Raw genomic sequence first — 17908 nt, 5'->3', positions numbered from 1 at the left:
CAAAGGTGCCCAAAGCACACATTGAAGAAAGGACAGCCTCTTCAACAAATGATATGGGAAAACTGGATTCCACATGCAGAAGACTGAAACTCAACCCCTAATCCTCATGCGGCATAAAAACAGTCAACTCAAAAGGGATCAAAGACCTTAATGTAACATCTGAAACTGCTAGAGGAAACAGTTTAAGATATTGGCAGAGATAGCAATTTCCCGGATAGGACTCCAAAAGCACAGGAAATAAAGGCAAAAACTGACAAATGGAATTACCTCAAAATAGAAAGCTTCCACACAGCACCGGAAACAAGAGTGAAGAGACAGCCCACAGAGAGGAGGAAACCTTTGGCAGTTATTCATCTGACAGAGGAGTAATATCCAGAATATATAAAGAACTGAAAAAAAAAAAAAAACAAAAAAGTAATTCAACTTTAAAAAATGGGGAAATGATCTGAATAGACACTTCCCAAAAGAAGAAATACAAATAGCCAATAAATATCATCAAAAAAATGTTCAAAATCATTAGTCATCAGGGAAACAAGTCAAAACTACAATGAGAAAACAAAAAATAGCAAATGCTGGTGAGGATGAGGATAAAAAGAACACTTACACACTGTCGCTGAGAATGTAAATCAGCACAGCCACCATGGAAAACAGTATGGAAGTTTCTCAAAAAACTAAAAAATAGATTTACCATATGATCCAGCCACACACTCATGGGTATATACCAGAAGAAATCAAAATCAACATATAAAAGAGGTATCTGCACATCCATGTTTATCAAGGCACTATCTACAATGGCCAACTCATATAATAAATCTAGATGCCATCAATGGATGTAAGGATAAGGAAAATGTGGTATAATCACATAATGGAGTATTATTCAGTCAGAGTGGAAAACAAAATCATATCATTTGCAGGGAAATGAATGGAAGTGAAGACCATCATATTAAGCAAGTGAGTCAGACTCAAAGCAAGCACTGCACACTTTCTTTCAGATATGGAATCTAGGGGGGACAAAAGATGACATGAAAGTAGAAGGGGGCTCTTAGGTAAGGGAAAGGAGGTCAAGGAGAGGGAGAAGCAGGGTCAAAGAGGGCAACAGGGAGGGTGAACATAATCACGCTATGTTACATGCATTATGAAAATGTCACAATGAAACCCATTACTTTCTGTAATTAATATGTACTGATAATTATAATTTTAAAAAACTAAAGAGAATGATCATATGATCTAGCTATCCCATGTCTGGAGACGCATCCAAAAGAAACAACGTCAGCGTACAAAAAAGGCACCTGCACATCCATGTTTATTGCAGCACTACTCACAGTATCCAATATATGAAATCAGCCTAGGTACCTGTCAACAAATGAATGCATAAAGAAAGTACTGTACAATAAATACACAGTGGAGTACTGCTCAGCATGAAGAATGAAACCCTGAGCCGGAGGCAGAGGCACACACCCATAATCCTGGTGGCAGGGGTGACTGAGGCAGGAGGATCGTGAGTTCAAAGTCAGCCTCAGAAACTTAATGAGGACCTCAGCAACTCAATGAGACCCTGTTTCTAAATAAAACACAAAAAAGGGCTGGGATGTGGCTCAGTGGTTGAATGTGAGTTCAATGCCTGGTGCCAAAAAAAAAGAATGAAACCCTGTCATTTGCAGTAGAATGGAGGAGGCTGGAAGACATCATGAGACAAGTCTGACACAGAAACACAGGTACTACATGCTAGCTCTCATATGTGGAAACTAAAGAATAAAAACTTTGAGAGGAAGTACAAGGATTACTAAGGAATGGGAAAGGGCAGGTGAAGAGCAGGGACAGGGTAATGGGAGGGTGGACAGACACAGTGGGTTAATGTTAGATCAGTGCATGACGTGCACAGTATGGACATATCACAGTGAATCCCTTTAATCTGCACAATATGTGTTAATAAGAAAAAACAAAAATTAATAAAAAAATAAATAAAAATAAAACTTGTCTATTATGCATTCTTTTTATCACTCCAGTGGTATTTCAAACTGAGTTCAAGAAATCCAAGGATCAGGGACTCTGACACCTTGCTAGCTAGCAGAATCACCTAACTACATGTTCCTGGGCCCCTCCAGAAATCGATACAGTGGGCATGGGGAAGAGCATACAAATTCACATTTGGTTTTAATACTAAGATATCTACAGAGTCCCTTGGGTGCAACTGTTTTGTTGGCTTATGAACAAGGGTTACTAGAAAAAGTTTGAAAATCCCTCCCCTTCATCAGACTCCCACCTGCTCTACAGCAGGAGCTGCCACGGCAAGATCTGCATGAGGTCACTGACTGACAGGTGTGAACTTCTACACCAATAGGCGGTTTTCCTTGAAGATTCCTAGGTGCACTCAGGGCCAAGACTAAGCTCAGAGCTGCCTTTGCATATCAGGGCTCTCTTACAGCAGATGAGCTGGTTTTAAAAAGTGGATTATTTGAAAAATAAAATATCCCTCCAATCTTAGAATTGCATTAGAAATGAAAAGGCAGGCCATCACACTTCCTTCTCCAGCCAGCTAGTCCGTTTTATCTCTGGCCAGATGGAGAATGAGAAGGTTCTCATCCATCAAATTTCTACCTTATCAGGTTTCACTGTGAGAAAGCCTGTCAAAGCACTCAGTGGTTACCTTTAAATATACAAAGGAAATTTCTCCAAAATCTTAATGAGGTACAGGTACTCAATGATGTGAGAAGAATTTCCAGAATCAGTTCAAGAAATGGTGTTCAAGCCACGTTCTGTGGAGCCTCATTGCTCCTGGGCTGTGGCAGTAATGGTCCCAGAGGGGAAGCAGAGGGTGCCAGGCCTCCTACCCCACTTCGCCCTGTGCAGCTCCATTTTCAGGTTCTCTCTCCATAAGAGTTCATTTCAACAAAGAATTAATATGATTTTTTTAAAAAACCACAATGGAAGCCACTGGAGTGAGACAGTCCTGCTGTCATGGAGAGCTGGCAACCACCTCATCTAGCTGGTGCCACCTGCACAGACTGCAGAAGTTCAGAGCAGGTGGCTCAATGCAGACTTCCCAGAACTCCCGGGAAGAAGAAACAAAGCAGCTTGAGTTCAAACTGGGCAGGACCCACCTGCAGGATGCACCGGGGGTACCTGCCCCTCCTCCAGCCCCCACCCTCTCTTCCCCAAGTGCCAGGTTCATTCATGCCCAAGCCTTGGCATAGGCCTTTCCTCTACCAGGAATGCTTTCTACCTCCCACTCACTGGGGAAAACAGGTCCTTATCCTTCAAGTCCCAGCTCAAACCCACCTCCTCCCTGAAGCCTTCCTCGCCACTCTGGTCTCAGCACAGTTCCAATCTCAGAGCTCCCAAAGCATCTAGTCCATCCTGTTATCAGCACTCACCATGCTACATTTTAAATAGTTCTCTGTCCACATTTCTATTACATTTCCCCACTAGATACCTTCAGAGACTGCCTATTTGATTCAGTCCAGTTCTCCCAGTGCCCAGGACAGAGCTTGGCACAAAAACAAGAAAATAAGGAGCGATAAGGAAAGGTCTCCCTGTTTGTACCCCATGGAGACTACAGCAATTCCTCAGGAAAACTGATGGGGACAGTCTTTTAAAATCACAGCAGCCTCACGCATGAGCCACTGAGATACTCCCAAGTCTCTTAATCCAAGAGCATTCTGACTCTCTTGCTGGTGGGATCAATCGGCTAGACAGGAACAGACAGCACTTTCTTCAGTGCAGAGGTTAGTGTTGATCAAGGAGGAAACAAACGTATAGCTTGGTGACTTGACTGGTAAAGGGCAGACCATATTTATTAACCAACAGTGTCCAGTAGATTCTCACAGGCAGTGGTTTGTCATTCAAAGTCCCAAGCCAGCACCTGCAACAAAATTAACAGCAAGAAAACAGGAAAGAAGCAATCTGATTGAGCTGAGCGTCTACTTCTCTGTACAAGGCAGGATCACAGCAGGCATTTTCTCATGTGTTAAATTGTATTACTCATTTGTTTAATGCTAACTTAGATAAAAATCAACCACATTTTAGGGAAGTAAACATTCATTTTGAGAGGTTAAGTAGCAGGCATAGAGGTTAAGCACCTCTAAGTGAAGCTGCAATTCCAACTCAAATCCACACTGACTTCCACTACTCCAAAGAAATCTACTAAGATTGCTGCATCTCTCCATTCATTGATCACTTATGATGTGCCACGTATTATGCTAAGGGCTACACCCCATCAACTAATCCGTGTTCTCCTGATAAGAAATGGATGCCACAGCTCAGAAAGGCAGTGTGTGAGTGATGGAGCCAGGACTCAAATCCAGCATGACTCCAGTGTCTCTGCATTCAGGCTGTCTCATAAGAAACTGGAATTGTCAGGGACAGAACTTCTTCCAACACAGTTCATTTAAACTGCACATTATTCTACAAGGATGCCAACTTAAAATCTTCACATCTGATTTATAAAACAACAGGAGAGAGTCTGAGCTTGGTAACACACCACCACAATTCTGTACTCTCAGCCTAACCAACCACCTGAGACACTGTCTCTGGTGCCACCACTTTTTATCACGGTTCTCCAAGAGATGTACTAAATGCCATCCCAATGTCCTTTGAAGTCATCCAACAATGAGCGATATGAGAACTAGAGGGGTTCAGGCTGAACTCACTGAAGTTAAACCACTCCATGAAAGCACATGGGATAGCCAGCTGGGTGCAGGTACAACTTTAATAAGATTTGGGGGCTTTAGCCAACAAATGCATCCCATGGGGCCAACTGCCCAGGTACTAAAGCACGCACTCCTCAGGGTAGCAGACAATAGGCCCTGTAACAGATGAGAGCATTATAAGATGTGTGGAGGTGTCAGCTCAGCTGAGGCCTCACAGAGGCTGCAGTGCAGAAAGACAAGAAGACTATGCCTCCCTCTTCCTCCTCACCACAGAACACCGAGCACCTGAGCCAGAAGTGGCAATCTAAGATAAAGAGTTCTCTCACCCTTCACCAAACATACACATTCAAAAAATGTGTCATGCTAAAAGGAAGAGTCTTAAGTCTCTGGGGCCAAATAATACATCAAAGTCAGAGATGAGAGAGCAGGCAAGAGAAAATCCCAGCAGCATCTCCGCCTGCTTCACAAGGCTAGGACACTTCACCACCGTGAGCACAATGAGAATACAGGGTGTTCGTTTGGCTTTTTGCAAAGGCCTCCTGAATTTCCTAAAAGCAATATGGGTCCTCTGGCACAAAGAGGTACAACACAATGCAAGGGACTACCTGTGAGCCTCGCTTTTCCACCTTTCTCGTTGTAAATTAAAAGCGAAAGCATGCACTCACCATGCCCAATAATGTGCCCGCACCATTGCAATTACTCAATGAATGTGCGCTAAACAAACTGCGCATCTCTACCAGAACCACACGGAGCCAACTGGCAGGGTCACTGCAATCACAGGCATGGCGACCAGCCCCTGTGGCCCAACTTCTCCTCTTCATGCACGATCAGATGCACTGACCCATCTGCCTCCCAACCGAAGTGTGCTTCCAGCAAAAGCACTATCTCCCCCAAATGCCTAAGACCTGGCACAATAAGACTGGCAACAAATGCTTTTGGCATGAGCTAAGGATGGTTTGATCACATCCAAAAGAGAATTTGTGGACTGTCATGGAGACCAGGACCACCCAATATGGTCTTCTGTGCAGACTTGAAGTCAGAGCTCATCTGTAAACCCAGCTGCAGTATTTCCAACTGATTTTGAAGATCTTGTTCGAGAACAGAGAATAACAGGAAACAGCTAGATACAGTCCCGGGGACTGAAAACCTCAATGCGTACAAGCTCAGTGATGTGGACAGCACCGATCTGGCCCTGCAGAACTGCTTTGATGGAGTGGGGATTGTGGAAGACTCTGTACACTGCCAGTCCTCTTACAGAAACCCACCAGAGGCGATTCTTCTCTCAGGCCCCAGTGGCAGCAAAAGCAACCCTTTCATCTTCACATGTTTGTCTTGCAGGCACTGGAGACCTTGTAACAGAATTTCCCTTTTTACTCTCCCTGCCAGGAGCCACCAGCTGAATTTTAAGTTCCCTCCTCAGCGGCACAGAGCATCAGAACACGTTTTCACATACTCGCTCTGTGCTGCTGTTTTACCAGTCGCCCTTGTTTTTCCTTGATCCTGAGGCCTCAATTTTTAATCACATTTAATGTCACAACCTTCTATAAACTTTCACGAATGTTTCTGAAACAGAGAAAGGAATAAATTACAATTTTCAAATCTTCAAATAATCAGAATACATCAAGTTGGTGTTCTTGAGAACATAATTTGCTGGTCTGCTGAATATGTAAAACTTTTCCTTTCTGCCAAAAGTACAGTGTTCTTAACTGATGGCTCACCACCGCCATGACATGGCATCTTAGGGAAACTCCATGGTCACGCCACTGAAATTATGAGGCTCAGATGAATCTGCAAAATGGAAATAGCATTCACTGTGCCCAAACACAAGGCTATGGGCCACACATGAGAAAATGGACTATCAACTACAAGGTGTGACTCACAGCTAACGCTCATGCCTACTGCACTTCCAGCACCGAACAGCAGCGTCCACTACTGAAGAAGGTGTTGAAAACTGGGCTGAATGTGGATTGAGAACAACACTGTGCTTTGGACATTTTTTTAAACAATGTTTTCCTCATCCTACCTGTGGGATGTGGTGAAGTTCAAGAAAGCACATGAGAGACCCAAAGCTAAGCACGGAAGTCCTCACGAGGGAAGCTTTGAATGTGTACCAGCTCAAGGAGCCATACCTGTGCACCCCACTGCACAGGGCCAGGTTCCTGCTCTCCTCCTCGGCATTCTGGCCTCTCAGACCTGGCTAATGTGTGAAGGTAAGAGCTCTTCTCATCTTCTCATGTCCTGGCTGTCCCTCACCAATCCATCCTGTGGACATCCAGCCCACTGGTCTTTCCTAACTGCAGATCCAATCCTGTCAATCTTCTGCTTAAAACCCCCTCCTCAGGGCTCCACATCTAGAGGTCAAGTCCAAGCTCCCAAACTCTGTATCCCAGGCCCTCTGAAAGTCAACTTTTCTCCAGGTTAATCTCCTGCCATGGCCCTAGAGCCCATGGCCCTTCATTACAGCCCCAACTCCTCAAAACCAACCATACTCTCTTCTAGCTCTGAACCTTTGCCTTCAGTACAAAATCCCCCTTTGCCTTACCTATCTGTTGACCTTCAACTCAAACTTCAGAACCAGTTCCAAAGTTACTGTCCTCAGGAGTCTTCTCTGGTCCTGGGGGCCACTTCCTTTCTCTGTGCTCCCAGGGTAGTCTAACTCTGTTATGTCCCTAACTCTGTTATGGAATTATGCCCACACCCAGGAGAGGGCCTGCACAAGTGTCCAATACTGCCAAATGTATAAATGATCGCTTTGCTTTGCCAGGGGGGAAGGAGAAGCTACTAAGAGGTCTGGGTTTTTGTCTGATTGTTTCAATCCAAAAGAACACCAGTAGCAGCTGGCAAGTGGGAGGCAGTCTGGTTAATTAATTAGAGTCCAGTAAAGAGAAATAGTGATGAAATATGCAAGGCTAGAAGCTTATGTTCCACCTGTGCCTATCCTCCACCAGGAAGGAAAATCAGAACCCTAGCAAGCCTCCCCATAATCTACACCCCACAATCTGATGCAACACATTCTCATGAAATGGGCGCAGCCAAATTCTTAGCCCATAACCAGACATGAAGCACACGACCATTGGGATGCAATAAATATGTGAGAAGAAGGAAACCCTGCCCAAATCATCCTGTCAGAAACGTGTAGGACTTGATGTGTGAGAGTCACGACGAGAAGCCAGGAAGCTGAGTCCCAGGCACACTGACCTGAGGAAAGCACTCGGCGTGCACAGCTGTTGCTCTGGTCTGCCCAGGGCCTAGCAACCAAGTAGTGCTTTCTCTGGGCATCCGCTCATCCCCTCCAAACATGTGGCTCTAGAGGAGGCTGCCAATGACGGTGCACACGTGTGCACACACGCTCTCTTGCCAAAGCAGATGGCACGTGATCCACGCTGGGCTTCTCAGTACCTCACCTGTCTGGCCATCCTGACAGGACGACTGCGGGGCAGAGGAGTGTGAGAGTCCTCCGATCTGTGATTCCAGCAGGACTGGCAGCAAGGAGTCCTACTACTTGGACGTGGAGTTAACCAACGCAAGAAAAAGCAGCCAGCTCTCAGATACTGCCAGCCCTTCCAGCAGCTTCACCAGGCAAGACGATGCATTTCCCTTTCACCAAAGTTGGCTCCGCTGGGCCCCTGACACCTGCAAGGAGCCCCCCTCAGTGTGTACTTACCCCAACCCCTCTCTCACACCATGCTGCCCCCAGTCCTTGCCAAATGTTTCAACTTCCTTACGAAAATGTGCACGTTAGGCAGGGATGCATCTTCATGACAACAGCAGTGCGAGATTCTGTTAGAAGCACCGGGTTTATGCATATAAGTGAATCATGGAACCAACAACGTTTTAGAGAGATTTCAAATGCTGACCAAGTGATAAAGTAAAAAAAGAAGCACGTAATGTATACAAGAACGTATAAATACACGTGTGTTTGTATCTCCCCACCTCCCCACCATCCAAAGTTTACTATGTGAACATTTTTATGATGACAGGGCAGGGGGCTATTTTAAACAAACAAACAAAAAATGTCATCCAACAGTGAAGAATATTAGAATGAACCATGAAAACTTCAACTCTATAAAGGAGCTCTGGCCAGGTTTTTCTCTACCTCATATGTAAGACCTGCTACTCCAGGCTTGCCCTTCTCTTTCAACTCATCTGTCATTTCCTCTGAGGTCTCCCTGGCTCCTCTAGCCCACTAGGATCTCCTGCACCAAGTATACAGTAAGTTACGTGAATCAGCTCTAGATGTTAAACTGCCTTACATTTTGTCATGTGTAAGATTTCATATTCCTTAGAAAAGTAAAACCTTCTGTGGCCTTCCCAAGCAGCTAAACCAGACGTGATGCAATTGGTGTTCAGGAACACTGACAAATTTGGAAACAGGCCTGCAAATGGCAGGCAACAATCCAGTATACTCCAGTACTGCTGGTGGCAGCCTGAGTTGAGCCAGTTCTCTGCACTAATATCTGGCATCGTAATTAATCAACATAAAGATTTGCACCATATGACTTAGGAATCTCACTCCTCAGAATCTGCCTGAAGGATTTCAAGTAGAAACAGTTTTATACCCAAAGATTTTCACTGTGGCATTATTTAAACAGCAGAAGTGTCCAGTAAAGGAGGAAATCATCGAGTCATCACATGAAAGCCACCAGTGAATGAATACACCATTCTGCGCGGTCGTTCTGGAGCCTGCACAATGCAGAAGGTGCCTATGACAGACAAGTGCTCCAAAAGCACAGAACAGGGCTTAGTCACTGATTAGACAGAGCCTAGGAGCACCCCCAGTGAAGTGTAAAACCAGAAACAGTTGCTTTGTCAAGGTGGTGAAACTGTGGCTAACATTTTCTTATTTCTCTAAATTTCCATTGCTGTTCTCTTAATGTTTATTAAAAATGTTACTAAAATACAGAAACATTTATACTTCAATTCTCTGTATGGTTTTAACATTAGGATTGTAACCTAATCCTGGCAGCCCTGCCAAAAGCAACGCCCAAAGAACCAGCCAGTGATACCCACGGCTCTCTTCTGAGCCCTCTGCCCTAAGGACTGCCTGCCCCAAGCTCTGGAGCAGGTAATTCAATTAACCTGAGTGTCAGTGACCACTCAGATTCAGGCCCTATCCTGCCTGTCTGCACCAAGGCTATGTATCTGGCTGTGACTCTCAGGAGGAATTAAATTAAAAGATGCTGAATACTTACATTCTGATATAATTGAAATTTAATAAGCCTACCAAATTTACAGAGAATTTTTAAATGCTAATACCCAATGCTGAATGGAATGCAGCTTTTTAAAAAGATGACACAGAGAAACCTGGTACAATCTTTGTTCCAGAACAATTTGAGTCTCTAAAAGTCTGTAAAATATTCACTGACCCAGTAATTATACCTTTATCAAAAACAATCAGTGGCTAAATATTATTCATGCAAATATTTACATAGAAAGATGTTTGCTGCAGCATTTGTTACAAGTCCAAAAAAGTAAAACGACCTAAAAGCTATACAGTCAGGGACTAGTTCAATTCGCCGCAGCACATCCAGGTCATGAACTAGGACGCGGAAACAAACTGTTGAAGAACATTCAGGGCATCGCAACTTGCAAAGAATGAACTCTGAATAAAAAGAGCATAGGAAACTGTTTTCACCTTGATACCAACAGAGAGAAGCAAAGAGAGAATTAAAAGGGCTGAAACAACAAACAGTTAAGACTGGTGGCTTCTAGGTGGGAAGCTGAGTGACGTATCTTCTGCATGCTTTTCCCATTTTCCTGTGTTCTGCACGGTGTTCTGCACCCAATACCTCCCTACAACCCAGAGCAGCCGCGCTACCCCAGCCCCAACGCACCACGCGGGCCGGCGCCTCACCTGAATGGTGCGGGCTCCCCTGCTCCCCTCGCAGCGGGCTTCCTCCAGGTCCCTCTCCAGCCTCTCCTTCTCCTGCTGCAGGTCGCTCAGCTCCTGGGTGACCTTCTTCATGCTCCTCCGCAGCCTGTGGTTGTCGGAGGTCTTGGTGAGGTTTTCTGAGTGCAGCTCAGCCAACAGGGCTTCCTTTTCGGTCAGAGCAGCCTGGTAGTCTTCAGAGCCCTGGAAAGGGAGGGAGAGGGGAAGAGCTGCTTTTCATGCCTCATTAAACAAACCAGGAAATCTGTTCCTTTTTTTGCCTTGGGGGAACAAGGAAAAGAGAAAGATCAACATAGGCAACATTCAGGTTTCAAAGCATAAACAATATGAAGATTTTGGACTAACAGGATGTTTACATTTTGATCTGATATGAAGAGAAGCATATACTTGTGAAAAGAAGTATTTTTAAACAGAAGAAGGAAAAGCATAAAATGTTAACAGTAACTAACTCTAGCTTTTTCTTCATTTCTCTGTATTTTCAAATGTTCTGAGGTAACTGAGCATGTTACTTTCAAAATGACTTAAAAAAACAATTTATCATTTTAAAAAGGTAGAAAATCAGCAGCTTCACAGCTTCACTTGAAAAGGAGTGATGGATCTATGCACTTGCCCTGTTAGGATGGCTTAAATCCAGAATCATCTGGAGGACAAGGAGTGGTCAGCATGATAGTTCCAAGGCCACTTTAAAGTTTGTTTGTTTGTTTTTGTGGTGCTGGGGATTGAACCCACGGCCTTGTACATGAGAGGCAAGCACTCTACCAACTGAGCTATCCCCAGTCCTCCAAGGCCACTTCGAAAGGCTATAATTTCCACAAAGTTCAAGGGTTAAATGTATCAAGAACATCTTTATTTCATTAATACAGTGTTCATCTGAAAAAAACACATTCGTGATCACAAATATGAAAAAAAAAAGGTTCTAACCCAGCAATAATCAAGAAGAGCAAATTAAAACAAGTTCTCAGATATCAGGCAAGACTGTTTTAGTGAGATAACTTGGGGCTAATGAGCTTGTGTGAATGGACTCTTCACAGTCGTTCTTGACTATGGAACATTGGTCCACTTGATGCTTTGATATATATGGCCCTTGCTGCTCTGCCACTGTGACTTATTTTAAAAGGACATGTTTCTTTCTCTTCCCCTCTCTCTGCTCCTCCCTAATAGTTCCTCCTCCCTAATCTCAGGGGAAACAGGTTTACTTTTCTTCCCCATCCTAGGCAGTTATCTGTCCCTGAGCACACCCCCTCCACAGGAACAAAGTAATTCAGACTTTGGGGATGGCACCAGAAGATCTCAGAAATGACTGTCTCCCAAATTAACGAGTGAATTAAAACTATGGACAGAGAACAAGTGGAATGTAGCCTTTGAATCACCTCTTTAAAAATCCTCTGTTCCCCCTGATAGGCATAATCTGAGCCTCTGGGACAGGAGTCCCTGAGTTTCTCCTTTGCTAGCAAAGGAATAAAACTTCTTTTTCCTTTTTCTCAAAACTGTGTCCTCATTATTGAGTTGGCATTGGGGACAAGGATCAAGCTTTTGGTAACACCCAGAAACCAGGAAATATATTGGGAGGAATGTAAATAAATATAACCCTGAGCTTTCAGTAACAATTCTATGATGACTTTGTATATAACCCTCCATATTTTGGGGTCTTCTGAGATTCAATTCAAAGAATGGAATTACTGGGATGAATGTGAATGTGTTTATACTATATACATGTACTCAATGTAGATAGGGTTATATTTATTTACATTTCTCACAATATGATTCCTGGCTTCTGGGTAAAAAATTTTAAAAAACCCTAAAAATGCAAAAATAAAGTATGATGAATATACACAATGAAATCTGAAGACTACATTTACAAAGAATCAATAACATGGGAATATTTCCAAGTTACCGTGTTATACAAAAAAGAAAACCCAATTTTAAATGATCTTTAAAAATCTATATATGGAAGAAAGTCTAGAAGAAAAACATTATTGGGTGGGTGATTTCCAAATTTCTCTTTTTTTTTTGTTCTTTCTAGTTGCTGGGTGGAGGCAAGCATGCATAATCTTCTAATCAGGAGAAAATAAAAGTTTTTAATAAATCTGTTCTTAAACTAATACTTGAAATTAAGAATTCAAAAGGAAATGACAGTTGAGTTTTCAAAGTCACAATTCAGACTCAAACAATAGCCCCAGCTTCTTGGCCTTTCCAGGTCTTAGCTGTTCAGGTTGTCAACCCAGTTGTGCAGGAAGTAAACTGCAAGCACAGTGAACCTGGGGGCCTCAGACCTCAGCTGTTTGCAGTCCACCTAAAGCCCAGGCATCTGGCCTATATTCCCTAACTGCTTATTTGACACAGAGCAACATGAAATAAGAGTGAGTACCAATCAAATTGCAACATAAAAGTTTATAGAAGTTTCTGGTTTTATTTTTTTGAAATTAATAAAGAGTGGGAAACCTAGGTCATAAGGGCAAAAATATTTTAAATGTCTATGACATCCACGTACGATAATGTACTCCTATAATCCCAGTAACTCCAGAGGCTAAGGCAGGAGGATTGCAAGCTCAAGGCCAGACTCAGCAAATTAGCAAGGTCCTAACAACTCAGTGAAACCCTGTCTCAAAATAAAAAATAAAAAGGGCTAGGGATGTGTCTCCTTGGTTAAATACCCCGGGGTGTTCAATTCCCCAGCAACCCCACCCCCCAAAAAGTGTTTAAACTCAACAAATAAAAGGAAGTATACAATGATTGGAAAATGTTCCTCTGGAACAAGTTAAAAGTTACCTTTTTGTGCTTTATTAGGCCCTGATTTTATTTTTGTTTTATTAAGCACTGATTTTATAAGAGGAGCTAAATAAGCACTTTTACATATATTCTATCTATCTTTCTCATACCCACTGTGAAAGTACACATTTCTGTGCCCATTGAAATAACAAGTTCAGAACTACTAACTGACTAGTCTGTCTTCAGACCACAGCAATTAGATCTGGGATTCAAATGACTCAGAGACTGTCTTCTTTCCCCAATACTACACTATCCTGCCGGAACCAGTGAGGAATCCAATTAACACCAGAAACAAGGAGAATGAGTTGGGGGCAGGGATAGAGATAGGAACATAAGTTAGGCACTTTTTAAACATGGTTGATATTAATAGTTATTATCAACTGATGAAACTTCTGCAGAACTTCCACATAAATAACAATGGTGAAGCTTCTTTAAAAATCTAAGCTCAAAAGAATTCAAGTGCATTGATTCTATTCATTTCATAACACTGCCCATGTTGAATTTTCCCTAAACAGCTTTTTGATTTACTTCTCTGGAAGGCTTCCTACCTTCTTCTGAATGATGTTCAATGGCAAATATTTGGTCCCATTAACCATGGTCAGAAACTGAAGGTCAAATATAATCTTAAACAAATCACTCCTGCAAACTGTGTGGAAACATGCTGAGCACAAAAGGGAAAGTCAGAGCCCTGGGTTCAAGGCCAGCTTCAGCTGTGTGACCTGGGAGGTGATGTTACCTTTGATAATCGAGTAAAGAATTCAGAGACATCTACACCACATGTGACTCAAGTATCTCAAAATAAAAAAGACAGTAGCTCTATCTATACTACCTTGGCAAGAATGTTAGATAAAGAAAAAACATGCAGACCTGTAATCCCAGCAACTTGGGAAGCCAAAGCAGGAGGATCACAAGTTCAAGGCCAGCCTAGGCAACTTAGTGAGACCCTGTCTCAAAATAAAAAATTAAAAGGACCAGGGCTATAGCTCAGTGGTTTAAAAAAAAAACCCTGGGATCAATACTCATTATCCCAAAAAATGAATAAATTTTTAAAAAGTAAAAATAGTAAAAATAAATTTCCTACATTGTGCATTTCACTTTTAATAGCTGGAAGAGGGATGCTATTTCCAATTTGGAAATCATTTTTTTTAAATGGGTTTGGAGGCGTGCCGGGCAGCCCACAATGCACAGAGTCATACCTGGGATCAGAATTCATGTCTCTGCGTCTGTGCCTGGGCAACCACGCCGAGAGTTTAACTCCCCCTTACTGCCACTTCAATGTCAGGCTTGAAGCCAGCCCTGTGAACTCTGGCTCCTCTACTCATGCTGGATTACTTCAGAACGTATGATATCCAAAATGTCCCAATACACGGAAAAATATTTTCAAGTCTGTGAAAACCATGTACACCCCTCAAACAAAAAATCAATATATGGGTACTGTGTACATTTATTCACACAGAGTAGTAGAAAAAACACACTCTGGAGGCAGACTTGTATTCAAATCCTGACACAAACTCTCTACCATTCACAAACACACTATCTTCTTGGATAAAGATTCAAAGAAGGTTCTCCAAACAGCCCGTAACCTCAGGACTTAACAACGGTCCCTGAGCCCTGTGCACTGTAAGACTTAAGTATTCTGAATGTCTTTCAACTAGGACTAAGGGTTATTAAATTAATAAATGTATGTAATAAATCTGGGTAACATTTAAATTCATACGACTCCTTTCTCTCCTTCAAGGCCTAACATAATAAGTAGAATACCACAAAGCTTATAAGAATGTTGGTCTCTGGCTATCAATTGCCAACATATATATTTTTTTCTTAAGCAATGGAAAATTGGATGGTTTTCCTAAGGATTCAGCTTTTAAAGCTTGTTATTTTCTAAGCAAGGGGAGAAAAAACAGTGTAAAATGTAATTTCAGCTCCATTTCATCAAGTACTGTCAACACAGTGGGAGAGGGCAGGTCCAAGATTCACAAAAGCAGAGAGTCATCTACACTCCTAACATACCGTGATTTAAACCAAATCACTTCAATTATTCTTATTGTGAACCAACGCTCTGCAGAAGATAAGGCGTGGGATATGAAGATTAGGAATCCAACTGTCCTGGATTTAACTTCTAACTTCCACCTTAGAATGGAAGCAGCACGGGGGCAGGGAGAGGAAGAAGAGTTGGGGCAGCACAGACCTACTGTGCTGAGGGACACCATACCAGAAACGTGGGAAGAAAATCCTTGAATGACTAAAAGCACAGAACTGAAATCAGGGGGAGAGGGAGGGAAGACCAAGGGGATAAAATAGGAGTTCCTCCAGTACAATATGGGGGGCTAGCAAAAGAAAAGGGCCTGGAACCAAACCCAGAAAGAAGCAGGTAGGACTGAAGCAGCCAGGTGAGGGAAGGTTCGGGATGGCAGGCAAAAGCTCAGGCTGTGCAAGAGACTAACTCACACCTTCGCTTTATCACTTACCTGCATGAGGACCCTAGCTAGTTACTTTCATCTGTCAACCTGGACTTCCTCAGCAGTAAAACAAGATATTAACAGTGCCTCCCTCACAGAGCTGCTGGACAGATGACTGAGATAATCTATGGCGAGCCCTTGGCAGGGCCTGGCACAAAGTATGTGTTCAATAAAAGCCTGCTGTTATTCACAATTACTGCATTTAAATCCTGGTCCCACAACTTGCCAGCTGTGTGGCAGTAAACAAGCTTCACAGCCCTGCTGAGTTTCAAAAACCTCACAAATACAAGGGGGAGGATAACTACCTTCCTCACAGGGTTGGGGAGATTAAATGAGATAATCCACATGTACTGCACTAATACTTGACACAGAGTAAACTCAGCACTCCAACTCTGAGAGTAGTTGTCACTGTTATCATATTGAGGAGGGGACTGGAGAAGCTCCCAAAGCTGGCAGAGAATTTCCCCTTACACAGACTGGACGGATTCTATCACTAAAGACCACCCACAGCTCTCCTTATTCAAATCATCCAGATTCCCTTCAGCTGCAAAGCCCTGACCTCATCTGGAGTAAGGATCAAAGAAACATTCACTATGGCTGGAAGTGTGGCTCAGTGGTAGAGCACATGCCTAGCATGCCTGAAGTCCTGGGTTCAATTCCCAACAGCGAGAGAGAGTAAACATCCCCTTAAACCAAAGCAAACACTTACCTGGAATTTCAGGATCTGTGCTTCCTGTGTTTTCTGCAGGGCCTCTCTGGCCTCAGCAAAGGCAACACTGAGCTCTTTGATTTCAGAGTTAAGGTCTTCAACCTAGCAAAAAGTAAGGAATGGGAGCCGAGTATACAACTGTGCTCTCCTCTCTCTTCTCAGCCCAAATGCTCTTCCTGCTCCATCATGTAGTCCAAGGGCTCTGTGGTCAGAAAAGACCTGGGTGGGATTTCTAGTTGGGCCACTGATGAGCTGGATGAATTAACTTCTTTGAAACTCAATACCCTCAACTTCGGTTGTTTTGCGTATGTTCCTCAAAGGCTCACGTGCTGGAAACTTGGTCCTCTGTGTGGCAATACTGGAAGGTGGGTCCTTTAAGAGGTATAGCCCAGTGGGAGGTCCTTCCATCAACTGGGGGTATGCTCTTGGAAGGGACTCTGGACCCCCAGTCTCTCTGACTTCCTGTTTGGAGATGTGATCTCTTCCTCTGGACCAAGCTCCTACCAACCACCATTAGGTCCTCAAGACAGGCTGAACATATGCAGCTGCCCAATTCTGGATTTTCAGGCTCTACAACTGAGTTAAATAAACCTCTTTTCTTGATAAAGCTATCCCGCCTCAGGTATTTAATAAGATGAAGGTACCACCATTCACTCAACTATACTGCTGTTAGAGTTAAGTGGTAATATGCATTGTTGCTCAAATGGTGCTTAGCTCACAGCAGGTGTTACTACTATTACTGTCCACAGAGATGACCACCCAACCACCTGGCCTGCCTCGTCTCAGAATTCCTCGTCTTCCAGTGACCCCCTCCTATGCCCTAGGGTCAGCCATGAACTCCTGCAAACACACACTGTACCTTGCCAGCACCCAGGACTGTTCCTCAAGGCACTGACGGTCCCCAGCTTGAGCTGGGCCCTGAATTCTCAACACGATATGAATGGTGGCTGCTATTTCTAGAGCCAAACCTTTGCTGCAACCGACACTGGTGGTTACTCAAACTCTTGCATTCCTTTAGCTTCATTAGCACCCATTTCCTGCTCAGTCTCCTGCTCCTGCAACCATTTCTGCTGCCTGTTTTGTGCGCTCCTGACCCTGTCCCTGAAATTCTGCAGTCCCCTGCAGTCTCACCCTCAGCCTCCTTTTCCATTCCACTCTCTCCTTGGATAAGCAGGTCAACTCTTGGAATTTTAATGTCCACCTGCAGACAGGGAACTCCAGGTCAACTCTTTAGGTCAATAACACTCTCCAAGCTTTAGACTTGCAGATCCATCTGCCTTGCGGACAACTCACCTGGAGGGCCCAGGGCTCCTCAAGGTCAGTAATCTCTCAACAGCTCATCACCTCCACCATTGCCCCATCTCACCGTCACACTCCATTTTCTATACTATGACATGAGCTGATGGCACCCCCATGTCCCTAGATATGCGAG

At 43.5% G+C, this 17908-nt stretch overlaps 1 protein-coding gene across 3 annotated transcripts in view; it reads right to left on the bottom strand.

Moving 5' to 3' along the window:
- Positions 1-17908, bottom strand: part of Cdk5rap2 (CDK5 regulatory subunit associated protein 2) — a 190739-nt gene that overhangs the window by 113213 nt on the left and 59618 nt on the right. For all 3 annotated transcript variants that reach the window (XM_047524618.1, XM_047524616.1, XM_047524617.1), the window contains exons 11-12: positions 16477-16578; positions 10504-10722 (exon numbers count right to left, since the gene is read on the bottom strand). In XM_047524618.1, coding sequence (XP_047380574.1) covers positions 10504-10722; positions 16477-16578 — 321 coding nt within the window. The remainder of the gene's footprint in view (positions 1-10503; positions 10723-16476; positions 16579-17908) is intronic.

This window comes from Sciurus carolinensis, chromosome 14 (genome assembly GCF_902686445.1).
Source record: "Sciurus carolinensis chromosome 14, mSciCar1.2, whole genome shotgun sequence".
Classification (NCBI taxonomy): Eukaryota; Metazoa; Chordata; class Mammalia; order Rodentia; family Sciuridae; genus Sciurus; species Sciurus carolinensis.
The sequence above is the reverse complement of the archived record's forward strand: the minus strand, read 5'-3'. Positions and strand labels throughout refer to the sequence as shown.